The 24,028-nt window shown below is 31.6% G+C and overlaps 1 protein-coding gene across 2 annotated transcripts in view; it reads left to right on the forward strand.

Annotated features, from left to right (window-relative positions):
• LOC107442185 (fatty acyl-CoA reductase 1) overlaps nt 1-23,922 on the forward strand; it is a 28,272-nt gene extending 4,350 nt beyond the window's left edge. For both annotated transcript variants that reach the window (XM_087149864.1, XM_087149865.1), the window contains exons 2-13: nt 342-446; nt 2,937-3,053; nt 5,063-5,238; nt 6,099-6,171; nt 10,005-10,111; nt 10,184-10,361; nt 11,704-11,748; nt 12,418-12,536; nt 14,927-15,202; nt 16,504-16,633; nt 18,876-19,003; nt 23,612-23,922. In XM_087149864.1, coding sequence (XP_087005990.1) covers nt 342-446; nt 2,937-3,053; nt 5,063-5,238; nt 6,099-6,171; nt 10,005-10,111; nt 10,184-10,361; nt 11,704-11,748; nt 12,418-12,536; nt 14,927-15,202; nt 16,504-16,633; nt 18,876-19,003; nt 23,612-23,768 — 1,611 coding nt within the window. In that variant the 3' untranslated portion in view covers nt 23,769-23,922. The remainder of the gene's footprint in view (nt 1-341; nt 447-2,936; nt 3,054-5,062; nt 5,239-6,098; nt 6,172-10,004; nt 10,112-10,183; nt 10,362-11,703; nt 11,749-12,417; nt 12,537-14,926; nt 15,203-16,503; nt 16,634-18,875; nt 19,004-23,611) is intronic.
• Nucleotides 23,923-24,028: the final 106 nt, after the last annotated feature.

Below are 24,028 nucleotides of genomic sequence, written 5' to 3' on the forward strand. Positions count from 1 at the left end.
ACTTCTGTTCGTTTAAGATAGGTACTCGAACCGCCACTAAGTCTGCGGCAGTCTGGTGCTATGGAAACAAGAAGAGGGCATTTTAGGGAGGGTAGCTTCGATGAAGAGGTCTCCTTTTCTCTCGCCGAAATCAGTCCTAAAGAGGGACCCCGCGCCCTTACTTAAAATAATCATACCTCGTTACCATAGTCACCGCCACAGGTCCAGTCGAATGTCTGACAGAGTATCTATCTTAGACAACAGTATTTTCTCTCCTTTAAATTTTAAAATTACAATAGATTAGCTGTATAGTGTTCTTTTGATTGAACCTGAGAGTGTTATTTTAATTTTTATTTTAATAGGAATCAAGCATGTTCCAAGGAATTTCGGGGACGTACCGAAACATAAACTTTATGTTTAATGAAAAATGTGTTTTTATAACTGGAGCAACAGGATTCTTAGGCAAGGTAAGCATGAAAACTATTTCTTCGTCTGTATCAACTTCATTACCTTGGTCCACTCATGTGGACCTTCGCTTCTTAGCTTCTAAAAAACACGCTGTAAAAAAATTTTGATTTTTTCTCCTCGCGTAAACATTCGTGCACGTTTAAGCTTACTGGGGATTCTAATAAATATAGAACACGTAAGTTATTATTCCACATAAACACAAGTGATTTTCTAAAAATGACAAATCCACTTGCTCGAAAATTTCAGTCATTTTAAATATTTTTGTTCCAATGCCCACCCGGTTGACTGACACTCGTCATTCAGGTGTCAGTAGGGCAGATTTGTTGGCTACTTTTTCATGGTCACCATATTAGGTGGGCCAATGTTGCTCCAACCGTAAGGACAGATAGTACATAGAATAAAAGAACGTCCATGCCTTGTCAGGGATTCGAGCCAAGGACCTTTCTTATGTGAGTTCAGCTCCCTGACCACTACACATTTCGATCGGCAATTTCAAATATTATATAATTTAGTTATTCTGAAAGTAATATTTTTTTATTTCGACTTAGTAGTTCTGTGGTCTGTTTGAAGCGCTTAAATTTATATTTACTTAATATTGAAAAATAATACAGTCAAGAACATGCAGGTCCATGCATGTGTACGTATAGCGAAATTTATGACATCGTAGTAGTTAAGTGAAATACTGTATTATTGTGAAAGTTTAATTTCATATCTATTTAGTAATATTATTATGTGTAATTTAATTAACTGTTTTATTTTAAGATACGTACATTTAATAAATTTATTTCTTTGTATTTTCTTTCTCTATAAATTCGAAATTTCACCTCCTGGTATTAAATATTTTTATACTTAATGCTAGATTCTTTACAAATTTTTTTATTTTGTTTGTTTTGCATAATTAATGGTTTTGAAACTGAGATTTAATGCAATATATTGCATTGCACTTAAACAAAACTTCGTATTTTTAAAATTTTTTCCCCTAAATTATTAAATCAATTCATCATTGCATTTAAATAGACCATTATATAACAAAATGGATGTTTTGCTCTTACTTTAAGTGCAATTCAACATTGGAAATATTTATATCCTCTTACTTGGTTAAAACCTGAGGTCTACGTATTTTTACCTAAAATTATTAGCCCCCTGGCAGCATATTTTGTTTATCTTATGACACTAAAATAGAAATTTGGAACAGTAAAATATTTTTTTTTGCTATAATCAGTAGTGAAGAGGTTATATTTAATCTTAACCAACCTCTTAATCTTAAACAACTTTTGCTTCTGTTTAAGCAAAGTAAACAAAGCTAAGGGCCGTTAACAAATGTTTTTCAATGTTTTTGATCCCTACTCCCATTGTCACATGTCACGTTATTAAACATGAAACATATAATTGCAGTTCAGAAACAAAAAATCTGTGGTAGAACATGTTTTAAATTTTTGTCTTTAAGCTTAAACTAGTTTGTTTTAATGATATTTGTAATCGTAAGAATAATAATTATTAAATGTGAACCTATTTTCTTGATAAAATTATTTTTCTGATTTTTAATGTTTTTTTATTGCATGAAAAATGTGGAAAGTCACACTTGTTGCCATCTCGCTTTTCCTCGACACAAACCGTCACAAAATCACACACCTCTCTCAGGCGTCGCATTTACGAACGGTATCTTGAAGTAATTTTGTTTTGAATGCGTTTTCAGTTATGTAAAAATGGTATCAAAAATTCATCCTTTTAATCTTATTATTCTGTTTAAATATCAGTAATACAAATATGCTTCCTCACCTTGATTATAGAAACGTTTTAATATATTGCAAGATCTATTAAACTGGATTTTAAGTTAATATTTAAAATTTGCGAAATAAGTTGCAGTATACAACAGGGTGTTACGTAAAGACCGAACTTTATGTGTGTTTTAGAATCTTTACCAGAAAAAAATATGCACATAGGGAGTCGCAAACTTCATAGTTTACCCGACGAGGAAACAAAAAGGCTATCTATGTTTCATGATTTATATTAAAGTTATATGGAACAGAGAAACAGGTTTGATTGGAGGTTGAAACTTAGATTGTCTCCTCAGCAAGCAATAAAACCTGTCTAATTTATTACTCTCGTTTTCCTGTACCGTAATTTGTCAGATTTCGCAACTGTATTTGTTTTTTGTTTCTATTAAACATTAATTAGCCACCCCCATTGTGCACACAATTTTTGATTTTATCTTTGATAAGGACTCTAAAAATACATATTAAGGACAGCCTATAAGGAACGCCCTATACAAGCTGTGTACAGAGTTTTCCATATAGGCCGTCTAAAAGAAAATTTGTCTATATTCGTATAAAAGAAAACATTTGTCCGGATGTACTTATGCGTTTAAAAAATATTTGTATTCAGAAATCAACACGAATGATCGTTTTTTTTTCTTGCATCCATCTTATTAAATTTTTAATAGCTTTAAGCAATTATCTATGCAAATGAACATTCAGTTGCTATTTCAGGTTCTCTTAGAAAAGTTAATTCGGTCATGCCCGACTCTGTCCAAAGTGCTTGTGCTGATACGGAGCAATGAAAAGTATACATCCGAAAAACGACTTCAAAAGTTGTTTGAAAGCAATGTAAGTGTATTCGACTTTTCGTAACTGTATTATATTTGTAAATACAATAGGGGTCTCAACGTTACGCGATTTCCCCACTATTCACACTTTCTACCTATTTCTAATCTTGCTTTGTTAACCCGCCAGTACCTTTCAATAGATAGAATATTTAATAGTTGGAATAGTGTTCGCCTTCAATGAGGTGATCCGGGTTCGCATCCCAGAGATGGCTGATCGATATAATTTCGCACCAAAGTGCTGTCGTGAAAGGTCATCGGTGGTATACGGATCATGGGTTAGTCCCCTTGCCACCAGAATAACCGTTGGTGGATTTTCGTGGTTTTCATCTACGTGTATCGAAAATGCGGGACAGTTCCATCAAAAAGTCCTCCACGAAGGGGAATTTCTCCCAATACTTGATACAGGAGTCCCCTTGTCTTGTGGGTTGGGTTCGAATTTGCAATTGAACATTGGTATTCGTAAACTCAGAATTGGGTCGGCTGTTCAACTACGGTTATGAAAAAAATTACTGGAGTATACTAGAGTGGGGTAAAAGCAAGAATTGTCGAAACCATGGTAACGGAAGGGGTAATTACGTACCTTTGAGACACCTTTTCTATTTGTAAAGCGTATCAAAATGAAGCGATGTTCAAACTTGTTACTGATGCAAACTCGCAAAATATTAAAAATTGTGAAATATCAATGCCCATTTAGAAAAAGTTTGAACTTATAATTGCAGCCATTTTGTAAAAACACAGTAGTTCGAAGAATATGCCATTTATGTCACTGATTTGGTATCTATCCTGTTTTTTTGATCACGTGTTCTAACTCTGATTATTTGAATAAAGCTTAACAATTTACGGATAATCTCATATTTGTTTAGATGCGATTTCAGCTTGTGCTATATATGACACTGGCTATGAGAAATATTGGTAAAATGAATCTGTTGCAGATAGCGTCCTACAATTTACATGTTAGTGCGTCACGGGTTATAAAGCCTCGATATTTAAGTAAGGTTGAACTCCGACCCACCCCAGGGGGGTATACGGAGATAAAAGTAAAATTATTACAATAAAATTTCTCTAAAAACTAAAGTTACAGTAAAATTTCGCCAAATGACAGTGGTGGTGATCAGTTAAAAGTGGATTAACAATAAAGTTTGACAATTAAAAACATGTGTTAAAGGCAATGAAACCCAATAGCGCCGGTGTAAATGTCGAGAATTAAATGATTATAATAATAAGGAAACAAGAGATAAAAAATCTCAAAACTAAAATCAATGAAAGCTAAAAGTCCAAATAGTAAATGTCTAAAAGTAAAAGTCTGACTAGAAAGTCTATGAAGTCTAAAATCAAAAGTAGATAAAAATTCAAAATGTAAGGCTAAAAGTTGATTAGTAAAAATTAACGATGACATGCTCTATTGTTGGTTCATGACTGGGGCCAGTTGATCTGGGGCTAGAATGTCCTCGAGGGTTTGTTTAATAATTTGAGTCACAATTTTCCTGCAGGCCAATATAGCGAAGAATTGATGTTCCTCTTCGCAATTATTCAAAGCCTCGATATTTAAACAAAACTGAATGCAACTCTAAAATTGAAGTTTTTGTTCGCGTCTCTTTACAACTAGACCACAAACACACCCTTCACATCACTTCGTAAAGACTGTAAACATCACGAAAACTTTTATGACTTTTAATGAGAGTTATAATGAAAACTTTTAATGAAATGCTTTAATGACTTTTTTTTTTCTGGAAAATATTGGAAACTAAATCGAACAGGGTCTGATTATCCCATGGGCAGAAGGTGTACTTGCCCAGGTCCTCTAAACTAAATACCCCCCTTTATATTAATGTTTAGATCTCAATTTATAGTTTTAGCAATTTTTTAGTCTTATGCTTAATTTGCGGTTGTGCCATGCTGATTCATTGCACATTGTTGGTGATAGTTACCAAAAGTCATTCTCTACACCGTAATGCTTGTCAAATGTGGGCACTTACAATAATCTTAATTATTTTTTTAATTTAAATTCAGGTGTTTGACAGAATCAAAAGCGAATGTCCTTCAGTCATGAATAAAGTTCATGCCATAGACGGAGACGTAACGGAGATAGATTTTGGGCTGAATGAAGAGGATAAAAATACACTGCTTTCTGATGTCCACTATGTGTTTCATTGTGCTGCTAGTGTTCGTTTTGAAAATAATTCAAGGTAAGATTATTGAAAATTTTTATATTTTTCCAGAAAAATACATAAGTTTGGTTTCATATATACTACTCTTAATAGATATTTTTATAATCCTTATCAAAGAGGAAAACATAAAAGTATGCCCATTGGTAGTTTCCGAATAATATTTAACCAAAGAAATAAAACTGGTTTCGAAATTTGACATCACGATACAGGAAGAAGAGAGTAATAAACAAAAAGGCTTTGATTGTAGAAGGAAACAGGGAAATTAAAGGATGGCTATAAGAAACACGTTCAAGTTCCGTCCTCCTATTAAACCTGTCTTGATGTTTATTACACTTGCTTTCCTCTACTGTAACTGGTCCGATTTCTAGAGCGTTTTTTCCCCCTCTGTTAAGTACTAATTCGTCAAATATTAATTAAAATATTAATATAGTTTTCATATGGATATATGAAAACAATATATACTAATGTATATACTGTTTTCGTTTTTAACCAGGTACTACTAACTGTTTTCATACTATTTTCACTTTTGATAATGATTCTAAAAGTGCATGTTAAAAGTAGTCAGTACAGAATATTTTGTACAAGCATTATCTATAAGCATTTTACGTCTATTTCAAAACTTTAGAAGGATCCTTTCTGTTTTTTCTAAACTTCAATGGTATCTCTAGTACTTAGAATAAAGTTAGTTATGAATGAATAAAGCTTTATAAAAAATAAAAAAAAAATGGCCGATCTTTTTTGATGAGTAAATTTTTTATGGGGTAGAAACTAAGAATTTACGAAATATTAATTACCTTGAATCAATATTTCAAAGGTTTAGTGCATTTTTTTTCCATGTATATTTCTTTGCTTTTGTTATTTATGTTTTTTATTTTTAGGAACACTTTAAAGATAAATTTCCTTGGTGTAAAGAATATGATAAATCTTTGCCACGAAATGAAAAACCTTTCGGTAATACACAAAATTACTAATTTATTATTTTCTAACAATTGTAAATAAAACCTTACTGTATCTTAGATTTTTAAAGGCAACTGCAAGCAAATGAAAAATCTATATATTTTATCCCCTTCTTGACCCAGTTAAAATGACAGGTGAGAGATTCGCACCTTATTTCTCATGCCCGTGATATATCCGGACTGGAGAAATCTAATATAACGCACCAAAAGGTTGCAAAAAAATGTAATTCCTATGCTCGGAATCGTGTTTTCACAATTTATACACCAGATGATAGTACCAGACTATTTGTAATGTGTAAAGAGATGGTTTATTTCAAGCTAGATGCTAATAGTTATCAAACTTGTAAGCTAGAAGATTAGCATGAGAAGATAATTTTTAATCTTAGATTTCTTAGTGTTTTTAAAAAGCTAACTCACTCATTTTTTAAGTCACGCTCATTTACTCATTAAATTTTTTTTAGAATTTTCATAAAAAATGAAAAGAAAGTATAGATAGTATATAGTATTGGTTTGCTTGCAAATAAGTTATAATAGTTATTAAAAACAAAACACTTTCGAAAACTGAGAAATCTTGACTTAGAAACAGATCAGAAATCATAATATAGAACCTCTTTAGCACGGCAGAGGTCGCTGCATATTATTACAGCTACTGCAGATAATTTTTAATCTTTTCTCTGTATTTTTAAAAAGCAAACAAATGGGGGGGGGGGATCACTGGCACTCATTTTTAAAACATCTCTTAACTTGTTTCTAGTTAAAAAAAAAAATAAAATAAAATAAAAAGCTGCGTTGAGAACTTTCAAAGAGCAAAAAAAGAAGGAATTTTTTTCCTCTGCTACCTGATTACAGACTTCACTGTAAAATTTTTTAAATCTTTTTTGCATCATTGAATAAAATTAAACGTAAATTTAAACAATTTAGTTTTTAGGTATGTTTGCTAAAATGTCAGATTAAGCTGAATTTTTACAATAATAATTTGTCCGTGTTGAGGTCGCAAACAAGTATGAATTATGAAGACAGTGCTGCAGATTCATTTCGTGAATTCTGCTACCGGGGGAGAGAGTAATTAACATCTAAACAGGTTTGATTGCAGGAGGAAACTGGGCAGTTTTAAGACGATTAGTAGAAACACTTTCAAGTTTTAAAAACCAGTTAAATCCGTTTTGATGTTTTATCCGTTACATCTGCCTTCCTTCACAGTAATTTGTCAAATGTTGAAAATGTTTTTCTCTTAGTATACCTTGTTTTTATTTTTACATATTAAGAACGACTTTTACGTGACATCCTGTATAATATCTTTGGAACCGTAGTCTGAAAAAGTCCATTTGAAGTTTAATTTTCTACATTAAAATTTTTGAGCATCCGGATTTTTGTGATTATAAAATAAAGTTTTTGCCTACAAAATGATCAAATAAATTATCGCATCAAAATGTACTAGAATTTACAATTCTGCCAATTAGTTTGACGATAATTTTCCGAGGTAAGGCTGTCTGGAGACCACAGAATCCACCAATTGGGTACTTGCAAATTTTTTGTTTCTGGTACTTACATGTGGTTGTGCATGGTGTTATAAAGTTACAGTTTTGAGACTTTAGTTCATTATCACGCTGAATCAATTTCTGGAACAGATTTATTTACATACCTGCAAATGATGTCACGCATGTGTATCGAAATTGATTGGCTGACCCTTGCGTGACGTTGCTTGCAAATACCCTATTACCACAGATCACGCTTATTACACAGTTGGCATAAAAACTCCTACCAAACAGACTTCAGAATTTGCCTCTCGCTAAATTTTATTCTTTGAGTTTGTTGTTATCTATAAACATGCTATTTTTGTGATCTTTATTTTGGTTCCCAAATAGAGACTACAAAAATAGCCTGACGCCCTATGAACATCCAGGTATAGTAGCGAGTGACATAGGTTATTTGCAAAACTCCCTTCATGCTTAAAAAAGCATTTATGTTTCTATTGAGTTAATTACTCAAAAGAATCATCAGTGAAAAGAGCAAATTTCGTAAAATAATACTTTTGAATAATCTGGAAAATTTTGTTGAATAATCTAGTGTTCAAGAGAAATTTCTTTAAATAATCTAGTAATCAAAAGAAATTTCTTTAAATAATCTAGTAATCAAGAGAAATTTCTTTAAATAATCTAGTGTTCAGGAGAAATTTCTTTAAATAATCTAGTGTTCAGGAGAAATTTCTTTAAATAATCTAGTGTTCAGGAGAAATTTCTTTAAATAATCTAGTGTTCAGGAGAAATTTCTTTAAATAATCTAGTGTTCAGGAGAAATTTCTTTAAATAATCTAGTGTTCAGGAGAAATTTCTTTAAATAATCTAGTGTTCAGGAGAAATTTCTTTAAATAATCTAGTGTTCAGGAGAAATTTCTTTAAATAATCTAGTGTTCAGGAGAAATTTCTTTAAATAATCTAGTGTTCAGGAGAAATTTCTTTAAATAATCTAGTGTTCAGGAGAAATTTCTTTAAATAATCTAGTGTTCAGGAGAAATTTCTTTAAATAATCTAGTGTTCAGGAGAAATTTCTTTAAATAATCTAGTGTTCAGGAGAAATTTCTTTAAATAATTTAGTGTTCAGGAGAAATTTCTTTAAATAATTTAGTGTTCAGGAGAAATTTCTTTAAATAATTTAGTGTTCAGGAGAAATTTCTTTAAATAATTTAGTGTTCAGGAGAAATTTCTTTAAATAATTTAGTGTTCAGGAGAAATTTCTTTAAATAATTTAGTGTTCAGGAGAAATTTCTTTAAATAATTTAGTGTTCAGGAGAAATTTCTTTAAATAATTTAGTGTTCAGGAGAAATTTCTTTAAATAATTTAGTGTTCAGGAGAAATTTCTTTAAATAATTTAGTGTTCAGGAGAAATTTCTTTAAATAATTTAGTGTTCAGGAGAAATTTCTTTAAATAATTTAGTGTTCAGGAGAAATTTCTTTAAATAATTTAGTGTTCAGGAGAAATTTCTTTAAATAATTTAGTGTTCAGGAGAAATTTCTTTAAATAATTTAGTGTTCAGGAGAAATTTCTTTAAATAATTTAGTGTTCAGGAGAAATTTCTTTAAATAATTTAGTGTTCAGGAGAAATTTCTTTAAATAATTTAGTGTTCAGGAGAAATTTCTTTAAATAATTTAGTGTTCAGGAGAAATTTCTTTAAATAATCTAGTGTTCAGGAGAAATTTCTTTAAATAATCTAGTGTTCAGGAGAAATTTCTTTAAATAATCTAGTGTTCAGGAGAAATTTCTTTAAATAATCTAGTGTTCAGGAGAAATTTCTTTAAATAATCGAGTGTTCAGGAGAAATTTCGTTAAATAATCCAGTGTTCGATGCATGAGAGTCGCTGGTTTTTAATTTTTCAGGGTGACGAAATTAAAATATAATATTTCTTTACATTTTACACGTAAGAAAAGTCTTATACCTGTTAAATTCGAAAGATTTTTTTTGTTTGATTTATAAATCTATGATGATTCATGAAAATTTTCTTTATTTGACTGATATATTGAGGGGCATTTTTAGAGACTTCTAATTATTAAGGTGGCCATCCGCAATCCGCAGACGTCCATGGTTCAGAGGAAATTGCACCAAATTCCTTTCCGTTAAGGCAATTGAAAAATTTGATTACAATTTTTGATTTCCTTATCTTTGGTTTTCCTCTACGGCCTCCATTTTTGCCGGAACAACGTAGTGTTCTCTGTCAGTAACAATGTCTTTTTTAATTTGTTGAACCGTATAAAGAATTTGATTTGAATTCTCTGTGAAAAACCTTTTTATAAAAAATCAGTAATTCAATGATTTTAATATTTTTATTAGGCTGTTATCCATGTGTCTACCGCATATAGCTTCTGCAACCAAGGAGTTATTAGTGAACAATTATATGACGAGGAAATCAAAGTTTGTGATCTTGAGAAAACAATAGAGTAAGAGTAATTTTGTTTTTTAAAATTTAATTTTTCTTTATTATTCAATAGTTAACATACTTACATTTCTAGGGAATTTGACGATAAATCATTGGACATGGCATGTCAGAAAATGGCCAAATCTCGGCCTTCTTTGTATCAGTATTCCAAAGCAATGGCTGAAATTTATATTGCTAAAAATTGCGGAGAATTGCCTGTGGTTATAGTTCGTCCATCAATAATAACAGCTGCGGCAAAAGAACCTTTTCCAGTAAGTCTTTTAGAATTTTTTTTCCAACTTATTGGTTATAGGTGCCATGAAGCCAAATTCGCCAACCCTAAGGAATAACGCCATATTCTGGTTTACGCAGGTGACCGGCTACGGATTTGCATTTGATACATAGGTGTATGAGATAAAATATCATGATCACTAACAATAACAATACATATTAAATACGATATTATCACAATCGTTATTAATAACTATTGTTATGGAAATCTATCATTATCAATAACATGTAAAGAATATTACGATCATTATATATAACAATAATAACTGACTGTCATATTATTGAGTGATGATAAATTTAATTTGAATAACGAAAATATTAAATATGAATTAGTTAAAAGGAAAAAATCTCATTTTATTGTTAAAGAGCAGTAGTGGCTCAGGAATAGAGAGCTCGCCTCTCAATGACTAAGCGAATTACACAGCCGACTTGCACCGATCAAAGTGCTGACGTAAAATATCCTCAGTGGTAGACGGATCATAGGTTAGTCCCCTCACCACCAGGCTAACCGTAGGAGTTTGTCTTTGTTTTCCTCTCCATGTAACGCAAATGCGTGTTAGATCCATCAGAAAGTCCTAAACAAAGGCAAAGTTTTTGCCAATATTTGATCCAGGAGTTCCCTTGCCTTCTGGATTGGGTCCAAAATTACAACGAAGTTGAAAATTGGTAGTCGTAAACCCAAATTGGGTCTGTTGTTAAACGATGGTTCATTCATTGTTAAACATCTGATTTCTTAAAAATGTGCCGTGATGTCTATATTTGTATTTGTCGGTTATGGTGTCCAAGGTTCGTGTTGGTAACAACTGAGAAACAGTCTCCAACAAATTGCCCCTATTACCAATACTTACCGCTTTTCGTTTTACAATTATCTGATGAATTTATTCGAATGTTCTTTTCATTCTATGATCTGAAATATCATTTAAATATAAAAATCTAAAACTACAGAAAAGAAATGGTAGTAAACCAATTTAGAATGCAAAAGGTTTTGATTTTCGAGCAGCAAATTCTATTTTAACACTCTGTTTTCGTTTGGATTTCTTCTTTCAACCCTAGTATATTGTTTTCTCTTGAATGATATTTAAAATCGGTTATTAAGAATGTATAAGTTTTTTAATTATCTCGCTGGAAATTCAATCTTAACCATTCTCATTTTTGATCTCTGGTACTTTCTAATTTACACTTCTAATTTTATAATATTCAATTCTAGGATTGAAACTTTCGATTGGATTACTCGTTTCAATCCTAGAATTGAATATTACAAAATTAGAAGCATGTATCTTTTATAATAATTTTTTTTAAAATTTTAATTCATTTCTTTTATAGGGTTGGATTGACAATTATAATGGACCAAGTGGATTCATTGCTTTGGTAAGCATATTATTTTCCAAATTATCTTAATCCTGTAGAGTGTTGAGATACTCGTAAAATAGAGCCAAAAATTTTCTAATGCCGAGCACTGTTTTTATTTGAAATATGTATCGAAAAAGATTCACTGCGAAAATTCGAAAGTTTTGGTACAGGCGAACTAATTGTTAGTACAAAATAATCCAAAGCCAAGCATTTTGTTTGCATGGAAATGTGTAGCAAGAATGATTCCATTTGGAGGATCTGAAAGTCTCGATTCAGACTAGCAACTTTATTGGCACAAAAGTATCCAGAGCCAAGCATTGTTTGAATGAAATATGTAGCAAAAATGGTTCACTGTGAGATTCCAGAACTCTTGGTACAGATTAGCTACTTAAATGGCACAAAATTGCGTAAATCAAAGCATTGTTTTTATTAAAATTTGTAGCAAAGGAGTCATTCTGAGAATCCCGAAGTCTTGGTACAGAATAGGCTACTAAATTGTTCAAAAATTATCCAAACATTTTTAGAACTTTTTCTGTTTTTTCCTCGCTTAAATATTAATACGAAATTACCATGTGTGCACTTTATTTTTTGATAATTTTACTAAAAATATAGGCTTTGTTTTTAAGAAACGTACTGTAGATTCATTCGAATAAGGTTTAGAAATTGATTTTAGGCTTTATTTTTTAGAGTAGCAAAGGCTTAATAAAAACGCTTCAAGTGAACCCCACTGTTAACGCTGATTGGGTTCCAGTTGATCACGTGGCAAACACATTGATTGTTGCAGCCTATCACAAAGCCATGGTGGAGTGAGTATCTTTGGTTTTCTTTTAACGTTTTCTTGTTAGTAACCTTAGAACAAAATTCACCATGCTGTCCGCCTTTATTATACCTGTTCTCAAAAAAGTTCAGCAAGGATTTCATTTAACACTATTCTTCGTAGCTTTGTCCCCAAAGAAAATAAAAGCCATAGTTTAAGTGCCTTATACTTAAAGAGCTGCGATGATTTTGAACTATATATATAATCTTGCTGTGGAGAATTATCTGGGCTCTAAAACAGACAAATAACTTAAATATTTCAAAAGTTATTAAAACTTTTTTAAAAAGTACCAATTTGGCGACATTTGTCCATCTGGAAGAAAATTATCAAAACCACTGCCTTGTTCTCAGTTTAGGCAAATTTTTATGAGCCCAAATAATGTCGCATTGGAGTAAGTTTTTAAACATCAAAAAACTATACCACAAACGCTTTTGATTTTCACAAAACTGTGAAAACTTTTCTCTCTATTGACGTTATGCGCCATTTTCAAAATAAACGTAGACAGCGCTGACTTTTAGATAGGATAAACTTTATCAAAGAGTCATGAGTAACAAATGCAAACTCACAGCACCTATAAAAATAGCATATTATTCCCCCAAAGCATTTCATATTACAACGGGCCCTCGAAAAATACCCTTAAGGGTGACAGTTTCTGAAAGTTAAGACAGAATTTTTGAAGCAAACGATTATATACTTATTTTCCTTTAATACTGAATTAATTATTTAATAATTCGGTTGCAAGCAAAAGAAAAAGGATAAAAAATCGCTTTTAACACTATTGAATAAATTAGGAAAAGGATACGCATTTATTACATTTCCTTAGTATTTCTCTTCGAGCTATTTAATCTATACATCTATATCTATACATAATAATAAACGCGGCTGTGTGTGTGTCTGTAATCACAATATATCGCCCCAGAAGCCTCGCCCAGGCACGAAACTCGGCACATAATTGTGTTTTGACATAATGAAGTATTTTTTTTTTTCTTTTTCAAAAATTTTGATTAGTTTTTTAGTTTTCAGTCATTTTGTAAGAAAATCTATGCTTTTTTGTTTTCAAAGAGCCATATTCAAAAAACTATTAAAAAATGCATATACTTTTCTCCACTCTTATAAATGTATGCTAATGCGAACCTTACAATTGAAATATTAATTTTCGACAACTTAAACCAATAATATACGAAGGAATTAATAATTTAATTGTAAGGTTCGCATTAGTTTACATTTATCAAAGTGAAGAAAAGTTTAACTTTTGTATTAAAAATGTGGCAACATATTCGATACGTAAATTGAACGCTTCGCTTTGGTATATTTGTCGCTGTTCATAATTGTTATAATAAGTTTTTCTTCTTTCCACGCTCTATTTTTGTTTCTTAAGCGAAGACGATAATTAGCGATATAGAAATAGAAATTGATACCATAAATTTTTTTTATAGAAATAGAAATTGATACCATAAAAAATTAATTCGTTTTCGTGTTCTTTTCATGTATTTAGCATTTTAGTTTTTTTTTTCTTAAGCGTTGTAGCTATATAATATATAAAATAGGAATTTAAGACAAAATTGCAGGACAGGAACACTTTAATTGTCCACTAATCTTCAGATTTCCTACTATGTTTTCAAAAACTTTATTTGTGAAAACCTTTAGCGTGGCGGACAGCTGGCCGACTTGGCCGGCTAGTTTGAAATAAAGTAATTAAATTCAACAATACGGAGGTATTTTTCCTTGATAACCATTGTGAACGTTTATAACAGTTTGTTTTTATTTCAACAAAAACCATAACTCTATTTATTAATTTTAAGCTTATGCGTACAGTGTGCGAAGAAAGTTATTATTTTTAATAAGTTTTGAACTAATGATCGGATTTACACCCTAGAAGACTCAATGGATCGAGGGGGTGATCTCAAGCATGTTAATTAGTACAGGCGATATTTAAAGTTGCGAAATCAGACACAAAAAGGTAATTTCTTCAAATATATATATCTTTTTTTTCAACGATTCGCTATATATGTCAAAAAAAGGTGTATTTATACCGAAAAAGAACGTTTTTGGGTTTGAAATCGTAACTCAAAATGCACTAATTAGTGTATCTAAAATTACCCCCTTGAACCATTGCGTTCAAGAACGTGAAGATCTGACCTTTAGATCAAAAGTTATTCAGGGTGGTTCGTTTTTTATTGTGCACTCTGTATATTTACTTTTCGATTTTTACACGAAGATTTAGTTAGATTAATTCTAACATATTGGCTCTTTCTATTTAGTATGCTTAGGTAGATATATAATTAGAATAGAATAATGTAGGAAGTAATTTTGATTGCATTATCATAGATGTATAATTAGTGTTTATAGGATTCATGTCGTTTGAAATTTTTCTTACAGCCAATATCCAAAAGCATTCTTGTTGCCGTTGTTTAAGAAATCAGACGTGCCCATCGTTAACTGTGTTTGTCCTCATGCAAATGCGATCAAGTGGTCAAGCGTGGTACAAATTTGTATCCCTCTTCTTCGTAAGTATCCCAGTATGCATGTCTACAGAGTACCAGGAGGTGTTGTAACGTCAAGTAAATTCCTGCATGTTCTGTGCAGGTATTTCTATCATTATTTACCTGCAGCCATATTGGACGCAGCAGTTTTTCTGATGTGGAAAGAAAGACGGTAAGTGTTTTAGATATTTAAATTGTAATTAATTGTTTAATTTGGAAAACTACAGAAACTCAGCGAGACTTAAATAATTAGAAATGAAGTTTTAAAAGCGTGGCTCTTTGAAAATAATTTTAATTCGCAGTCACTAATTTGCTACCTAAACATTCAAACTGTCTTATAATTCGCATCATTGCATCAAGCTCTCTTAAATGATGCCGTACTTTTGGAAATGGACGAAATGCATGCTTAAGAAAGTGGACAAAATTCAAAATGCGTACATAAGAAATGCATTTCTCAAAATAGACGTCGTTAAGAAATCGACAGGTCTCAAACTTCGCTTTTTCAATGTTAAATCCAAATTTAACAACTAAACTAATTTCAAATTAAAATACGTCTATTAGAATTAAAATATATTAAATTATATATTTCGAATTAAAGTATATTTGAAATAAACGCCATTCATACGAAATTGTCATTCCATACGAAAATTTCGCATATTCGAGTTCGGGGTAGCGAACTAGAACCTGATTGGTGAATATTTCGTGGGTAAATTTGTTTTACCAATCAGGTTCCTATTCACTAATGCGAATTTTTCGCATGCAGTGTGAATGTAACTTTAGAAAGATTAGCCGCTTGAAGTGACCGACTGTCGTTCCACATTAAACTTCATCTGCACGAACTTAACGCTTTGCGGCTGAACTATAGTTACTGCTGCATTTTGACGAAGAAGCATTGGTTGACTTCTTCATCAAATCAAGAAGTGTTACTTATCATTAAGGTTAATTGGAATATTTACCTCTAATTGCTTCTAATTAAAAACATCAGAACAGTTTTAGTTTTTCTTTATACTTGTTAAAAATGTATCATTGAGCATTAGTGTCAATTATATTAACCCTATAATTACAAATAGGAAAATGAAACTTTTATAGTACAACTAATGAAGAATCTATTCAAACTTTAGCTTTCTAATTTCATGAGAAAAGGAAGAATTAGTGAGCCAGTGAGTAAAGGCTTTGCATTTTATATAAAAAGGGGAGAGATTAGCATTCCATAGCTCTGAATATTCAGATAGTGATAAGATTTCAGATTAATTAAATGCTTCTTGTGGAAACAAAATGTGATTCGCATTTTACTGACTTTTTATTCTTTTATTTTTGCTTCATACTTAATCAGTCGCAAGTTTAATTTCATTTTCTTGAGTACATAATGTCATTAAAGTTTAGCGCAGTATAGCAACTCCCGTTTCTTCGTCCATTAATTTTTACACTCAATCAAATGCTTTTCTGACTCAATTCATAAATGTATCTTTTCAGATTTGTCAGAAACTACCAACGTATTCATAAAGTTTTGAACTTCTTGCAACACTACACCATGAATGAATTTAGGTTCAAAACTGGAAATATGAGCATACTCATCGAAAGTATTCACGACACTGATAGAAGTGTAAGTATACATCTGATTTGAAATTGGATTTAATCGCATAGAATGGAAAGATTAATAATTTTTTGCGTGCATGTATCACAATATTGTACTGAGCACAGGGGTTCATCTCGATTGGAGATGAGTAAAACAGTCTTAAATTTATTTTGAAAATCTTTTAAGAAATACAGCTCCTTCTAGTACTCAATTACAACTCAAATAAGTGTAGCACGCAACAAGGCACAGGGTTCATGAACTCAGAAGCTTTAATGTTATAACTCTGTTCAGAACACTAGTCCAAGCAGACTATAAGTTTCTACTCTACTGCTTGGCACTCTTCTATTTATATAGGCTTAACGACGAAATCCCGGAAATTTCAGCAAGTTTCTAGACGATTCTCGCAAAACTCCGTAAATATTTTTTATCCAATGCCCACTAGACTGATACTCGTCGTTCAAGTATTAGTAGGACAGACTTGTTGGCTACTGTTTCAGAGGCACCCTATTAGGTGGGCCAACGTTGCTCCCACATTAAGAATATAGTACAGAGAGAAAGCCTAGTTCGGGATTTGAACCAAGGACCTTTCTGATGAGAGGTCAACTCTCTGACCACTACACATCCGATCGGCACTCCGCAAATATTGCTTTTATCGCTTTGAAACTCTTGAAAGTTACCAGAACTATCGCTTTTTAGCAAAAATGATTGCCAAGTATCTTCAAATCGCCAAGTCGGCAAAATTGCTGCCTAATCGAATCTTAAATAAGAAATAAAATTAGTTTTTCACTCCAAATGTTACAATTATACGACTTTACAGCAAAATTTCCGATTAAACTGTCCATTTAGTCTGTCTGAGATATTCAGTCTCACAACAAAAGTCACAAAATTATACAAATGTTTACGAATAGATAACCATATTACGTCACAATCTTTTACATGGTTTGACTTTATTCAGGGCTCAAACTACACCTTCGCAACACTACCTCCACAAAGTTGGATGCCAATAGATTCCTAAGATTTATCAGTTAAAAAATCTCAAATCATTTTTCAGTTTTCTTTTTAAAAAATCGAGAAGGAGTAACCTTTTAATATTGTTGCAGGAATAACATCTTAATAAATCTATCTGCATGAAGCTAACATCATTGCTGCTTTGAATATCCTACTTCATATTGTTTTGATACGAAAAAACTATTAGACTTGAAATTACGAAAATATGCAAGAAATTGATGTACAGTGGGCAAAAAAAAAATTAAAGGGCCATCCAGAATTACTTTTGATCTAACGATCGGATTTTCACGCTCTAGGATTCAATCTTAATGGCTATTAATTATTGCAGACTATATTTTAAGTTACGAAATCAGACTGGAAAACGTTCTTTCTCTGAATAAACAAACCTTTTCCCCCCGACAGATTCGGATTTCTGACCCCTGAAACATAGGGAAAAGCAGCAATTTGGGAAATATAGTCTCAATAGTTAGGTTAGGAGAGCGGTGCAAACTTTGGACCCCTTAATGTTAATTTTACTTTATGCAAATTTCATCATATCTCGGTAACTTTTTAAGCGAAATAATAAAAAAAATTGCACGAAATTATAAAATTCGTTTATCCAAAGATAATTCCATGTAAAAAGTAACCTTTAGTAAATATTTTATCTTTTATTTATTAATAGTAGAAAATTTTTTAAACTAAGGTATACATTTTATACTTTTACCTTCAATATTAATCTGGTTTAATTTTGTTCTCAATCGAATTTTCGTTTCAATCTATTAATAATGCGCTTCTAAGTCCCAGTGCATTTGGAATGACAGGAATTTTCTTTAAAATACAGAGCTTATTATACTTTCAGTAATTTGAATAAGCGTCTTGACTTTCCTCTCTGAAAATTGCTTCTTCTACTCTAGTATATTCCAACTTATTATTAAAACATACTGCAAGATTGCAAAAAGCAAGATTGTGTGAAACCATGGTAACGGAGAGGGAAAAGATATAGAGAATGGGGAAATCGTGCAGCCTTGACGCCTGTTCTTATTAAAAAAAATAAATAAAAAAAAAAGAGGTTGTATTGGCCATTATATTCCGAGTATCATCAACAAGTATAAAATTAGAGATTTTAAATCTAAAATGGATATTTGTTACTTTTTATAAATAAATTTAAATTATTTACGATCAACTGTTGTCCCCTGAAGTATTTTATTTGGCAACTGCATATTTTAACATATTTTTTCTGATTTTACGCAGATGTTCGCTAACAGGCAAGTTTTTTTTCCAGACTTTTCCTATTGATCAAAATCTTCTGAACTGGAGGCAATATTTGGAAGATTATGTTCTAGGCGTAAGACGCTTTTTCCTAAAAGAAGATGATAGTTCTTTGCTTCAAGCACAGAAGAGACTTGCAAGGTAGTTTTTTAAAAATTTTTATGAACTTGCTGACGTAAAATAGCCTTTGTGGTAGACGGATCATTGGCTAGCCCCTCTGCCGTCAGACTAATCATCAGTTTTTATAGTTTCCCTCTCAATGTAACGCAAATGCGGGTTAGTTCCATCAAAAAGATCACGAAGGCAAATTTCTCTCAATACTTGATAGGAGTACTGTTGCCTTCTGAAATGGGTTCCTTATTACAAGGCAATGAAGTTGAACATTGGTAGTCTAAACTAAAAATTGGATCAACTGTTCAACGACGGTTTAAAAAAAAAGAACTGTAACATTTTCTACTTCGGCAATATACGCATATCGATAAGGTATCTGTTTAAAATAAGAGCAGCTTTCTGTTGAACACGAATGAAGTCTTCAAGATCCATAAGTTATTTGGTCACCGCAAATCTTTTGATTTATTTAAAATTTTGTAATGTAAGTTTCGTGCAGCAGTGCTAAAAAATGGCGAAATAGGTAAAGTTCAAATAGGTGCATCGCTTTCGGAGGCCCTCTATCTCGTATTTAAGGTTAAATTTTTATGTTCGTTAACTAGTTTTCGCCCTTGATTTCATTTTCGAACCGGCGTTTGAACATTCGTTACATTTTGAGTTTTACGGCTGTCAATGTTGAACTCCGTAGCTTTGTACTCTTGAATCCAACTCAGAAGAAGAGTTTTTGGATCAGGCATTTGTGTAATCTAGCCTTCACGAAGGACATTTGGATGAAACGAACCCATATTTTCATCGCAGGAACATTTAAACCACGAAAAACCTCTCACGGTTAGTCCAACGCAAGAGGATATTTTATGTCAGCACTGTACTGTGGTCGGTACGAGACGAGAGAGCAGCTACCGCTGGAATTCGAACCTGGGGCACCTCATTCGGAGGTGGGCATTCTATCTCCTGAGCCACAGCGACCCTTCTTACACTTTTGGTGTTAGAATATAATTCTATAAACATTTTACCTTTCAAAATGAAACGTTGCTTAATTAGATTAAGAGAAATACAACTAGATAAATTTTTGAACTTCAATATATTCTCAAATTTAAAGCAATAAATGTATAAGGTTATTAATTTTGAGTAATTTAATATTATTTATTTGTCCTGTTTTTAGATTTTTAAAATTTTATTTTTTATTTAAGCAAATGAAAACAGGTTTGGTAGATGCTGAATAATTGACATAAATTTATCAAAATCTTATAACAAATTTATAAAACTAAACTGCCTTATTAAAAAAAAAAATTTGATTGTAGAATTGGTATAATTTAGAAATAACGGCAGCTATATATATATTCCAATTTTAACTAGGTGACTACATAATATTTTACGAATTTTGAAAGACACTGCAAAATTGGGTATAATTACTTTAAACATAAATAAATATGATGTTTATTTATACACCATGATTGTATGCTGTAATTTACGCAGCATAAGATTCATTATAATTAAAAATTGATACGAAAATAATTTAATATTCCCCTTTTTGACTGTTGAGTTTGGTCGGAAAGAGAGCTTTTTTGAGTCACGAATTACTCTTATAAAATAAGACTTTTTGAAGGTTCTGTCGCCACAAGAAATATTTCTTTTTTTATGATTTTATTTTAAAACCGTCGTTTATCAGCCGAACCAACTTTGAGTGACTCCTAAAGATCGACTCCGTAGCCTTGTAATTTTGAACCCAATCCAGAAGACAAGGGAACTCCTGGATCAAGTATTGGGAAAATTTTTCCCTCGAAAGAGACTTTTTGATGAAACAAAACAGCATTTACGTTACGTGGTGAGGAAAACCATGGAAACCTTTCACGATTAGCCCGATGGCAAGGGGACTCTAAGCCATTATCCGTCTACCACTGAGGATATTTTACGTCAGCAGTTACGTATTTACTCTGGTCTGTGCGAGCTGAGTGCGGAATTCGTATCAACCAGTCACCGCTAAGATTCAAACGCGAATCACTACATTGGGAGGTGAGGGCTATGTCCTCTGAGCCGCCACGGCTAATAAGTTTTTATTTTTTTAAGCACTTATGCTATATTATAACAAATGCGAGTTTGCAACAGTTAATTATGACTGTTAGGTCAAGTTTTGCCGATTTAGTTACCACTTTCTATGCAAATTCTGGAAATTGCGTAAAATGTCAAAATAAAGAAAAGTCACATTTTTTTAGAAAAATGAAGTCTTTGATCTAATTCAGAGGTCGCCAAAGTGGTCTATATAGACCCCCAGCGGTCTATTTAACAAAAGCGGGGGTCGATCTGAGACAAAGGGGCGAATGGGGGTCGATCCGAATCGGAAGGGTCGATTGTGGGTCGAAAAAAAAAAGTTCTCAATACGCAAATCACACACATACCAAATTAAGTATGTAAAATTTGTGAATTTTCTTTATAATTGACTCAATATCAGTTTCCTAATAAAAAAAAATTAATAAACGTATATTTATTGGGGTGAAACAAGTATTTACGTACCACCGCGCAGTGGCACGAACTCAGTGCAGTTTATAAGTCATATGCATATGTGCGCTTGTCCAAATGTCACGTGTGACGAGCATTGACGTTACAAATGCAAATATCATACGCAGTTTCAGCTATCTTTGCAAACTGTGTTGAATATTTGCAGTGTCATTATTAAAACTTTTATAGTTTTGGATAATTAGTTATTGTTTCGATAAAACCATTCGTTTAGTTTAGATATCAATTTTGATTATCAATGCACAAAAAAGAAGGTAAGCATTAATAATATGGATTAGTACAGCCCGCGACAAAACTATAGCACACTTTGTATTTTTTTACGAAAATTACAAAATTGACCAATTTTGACGAAAATTAAAATTGACCAATTTTGGACCCAATATAGCGAACCTTGCAAAAAAAAAAAAAACACCAGGCACACCCATCTCATTGATCAAGAAGCAGTAAATCTTTAGTTACTTTAGTTAGTATATCTACTTATGCATAATTACTTATTATTTAATAATAAGGTAATTAAATTTCAATGTTAATATATTTTTCATAAAACTATTGTTACACAATGTAATATTACTTTAATAAATGTTTAAAATCATAAAATAAATGTACAAGCACAGTATCTAATAGTTTTATTTTAATTAACAGAAAATTACTATTGTGGGGGTCGATAGAGATTACGAAAAATTATATAGGGGTCGATGATCAAAAAAGTTTGGTAAACCCTAATCTAATTTATACATTCAAAAGGCAACTACAACGCGGCAATTGTTTCGGCTCATAAAAAGTTTTAAAAACTGAGACTCGTGTCTTTATATTTGAAAGTGGAATAAATCCATTTGATAAGTGAATCCGAGGCTTTTAAGAGTTAGTGTTTGAATGAGTTTAAAAATATTGGCAAAAAGTTTTCAGTGATATTTTTGACACTATATTTTGATGAAACATCAAAGTGCAACGATTATTAAAATCGTAAACTAAACATTTTGGACTCCAAAAGGTCATTCCATTTTTAAAAATAACTGCTCAGTTATTCGTAATGTTGACAAGTTTAATTTAGATGGAAAAATATCGACAGATAAGCTATTTTTAAAAAAGCTTAATAACTTTTTTAATATTAAATGACACATTCTATTATCTTTCCAAAGAAAATTAGGTTTATTTTTTACTAGCAAAAACAAGCACAAAGCCATGTAGAACCAAAAAGAAGCTGAACATGAATGGAAATTGCCAGATGCTTATAACTACAATAGTCACGACACAATTAAACAAATAATGAATTTAGGAAAAATAAATGACGTAGACAAGCGAGAATTATATTCCAACATTTTAAAATAGTTTTCAGTTGTCTGTTCAGAAGCCCAGATAATTCTTAATGCAAGAAGGCATAGATTGTTTAAAATTTATAATTTTAACTCTGGAGTCGGGCACTTAAATTGTGGGTTTTTTTCCCCTTGGCAAAACATTATTAAATACAAATTGTTCGAAGCTCTTAACATTTTCACCTTTTGTTGCTCCACAATATTTTCTACTTTCATCGCTTTAAATTAGGTACTGGCACTTCAAGAAGATTCTGAAATACTCACTTTAAGAAGATAGACACACATTTGACCTATGACGTCACCTAATCGTTTATAAGCAAAATGGCGTGTTAAATTTCTCCATATAAGTTGGATTGTTAATTAACGTGAAGTTAATTAAATACAGCACAGTATCGCACATCGAATTTGCTGAAATATAATTCTTTCTAGTCTACGTCTTTTGCTAAACTTAAATTTATTAGTTTATTATTCGTCTACTTAACTTAGATTTACTATTTGTTTATATATTTTATTGTAACTCTGATATATTTTTGTTTTGTCCACCTGGCAACTTCGATGCATAATTTATGATCTACATCGCTTCGTGCCTGTCTTTGCGTTAAGTAAGAAATATATAGTGAAAAGATTGTGAAAGAATATAGAATGTGTCACTTGAGAGAATTTATACTTGACGCGTTTGGCTGTTTCGAAATTGAATGGAAAGAACAATTGCTAACGTAAACAAATACCACGTTTCAACAACCAATCAGAATCTAGATACTTACACTACATTACTTGAAACTATCTCATTCTAATTTCTTATTTTTATCGTTAGAGTGCAGATGTTGGAGTTTTGGGGCAAAGTGACGCCTGTGGCCCTTATTTTGTTGCTGGTTCTGAAGAGACGAAATGGAATTCCAATTTCTCTCGCCTTAGCCAAGTTTGGAGCAATCATTTGGAAACCATTTGATAAAATTAGTTGGAGAGTTTAAGCGTTTGTCTAATCATTTTGTGTTCAATATTCTAATGAGTTTTTAAATTAACTATTTATTGAAATAGATTGTAGTTCTTAAATTTTAAAATATGATATAAGTTATGTTTTTAGCCTGTATGTTTATGAAATTAAAGTACTTTACTATTGCTTCACTATTGGTTATTTTTGCATACTGTTAAATTAAATCAAGGACTCACACGCAAATTCAAACCTACAAAATTTTGAAGAAAATGAAGTGAAATAAAATGAGAAAACAGA

Source organism: Parasteatoda tepidariorum, chromosome 8, assembly GCF_982258835.1.
Source record: "Parasteatoda tepidariorum strain Cologne lab strain chromosome 8, Ptep-v5.0, whole genome shotgun sequence".
Lineage (NCBI taxonomy): Eukaryota > Metazoa > Arthropoda > Arachnida > Araneae > Theridiidae > Parasteatoda > Parasteatoda tepidariorum.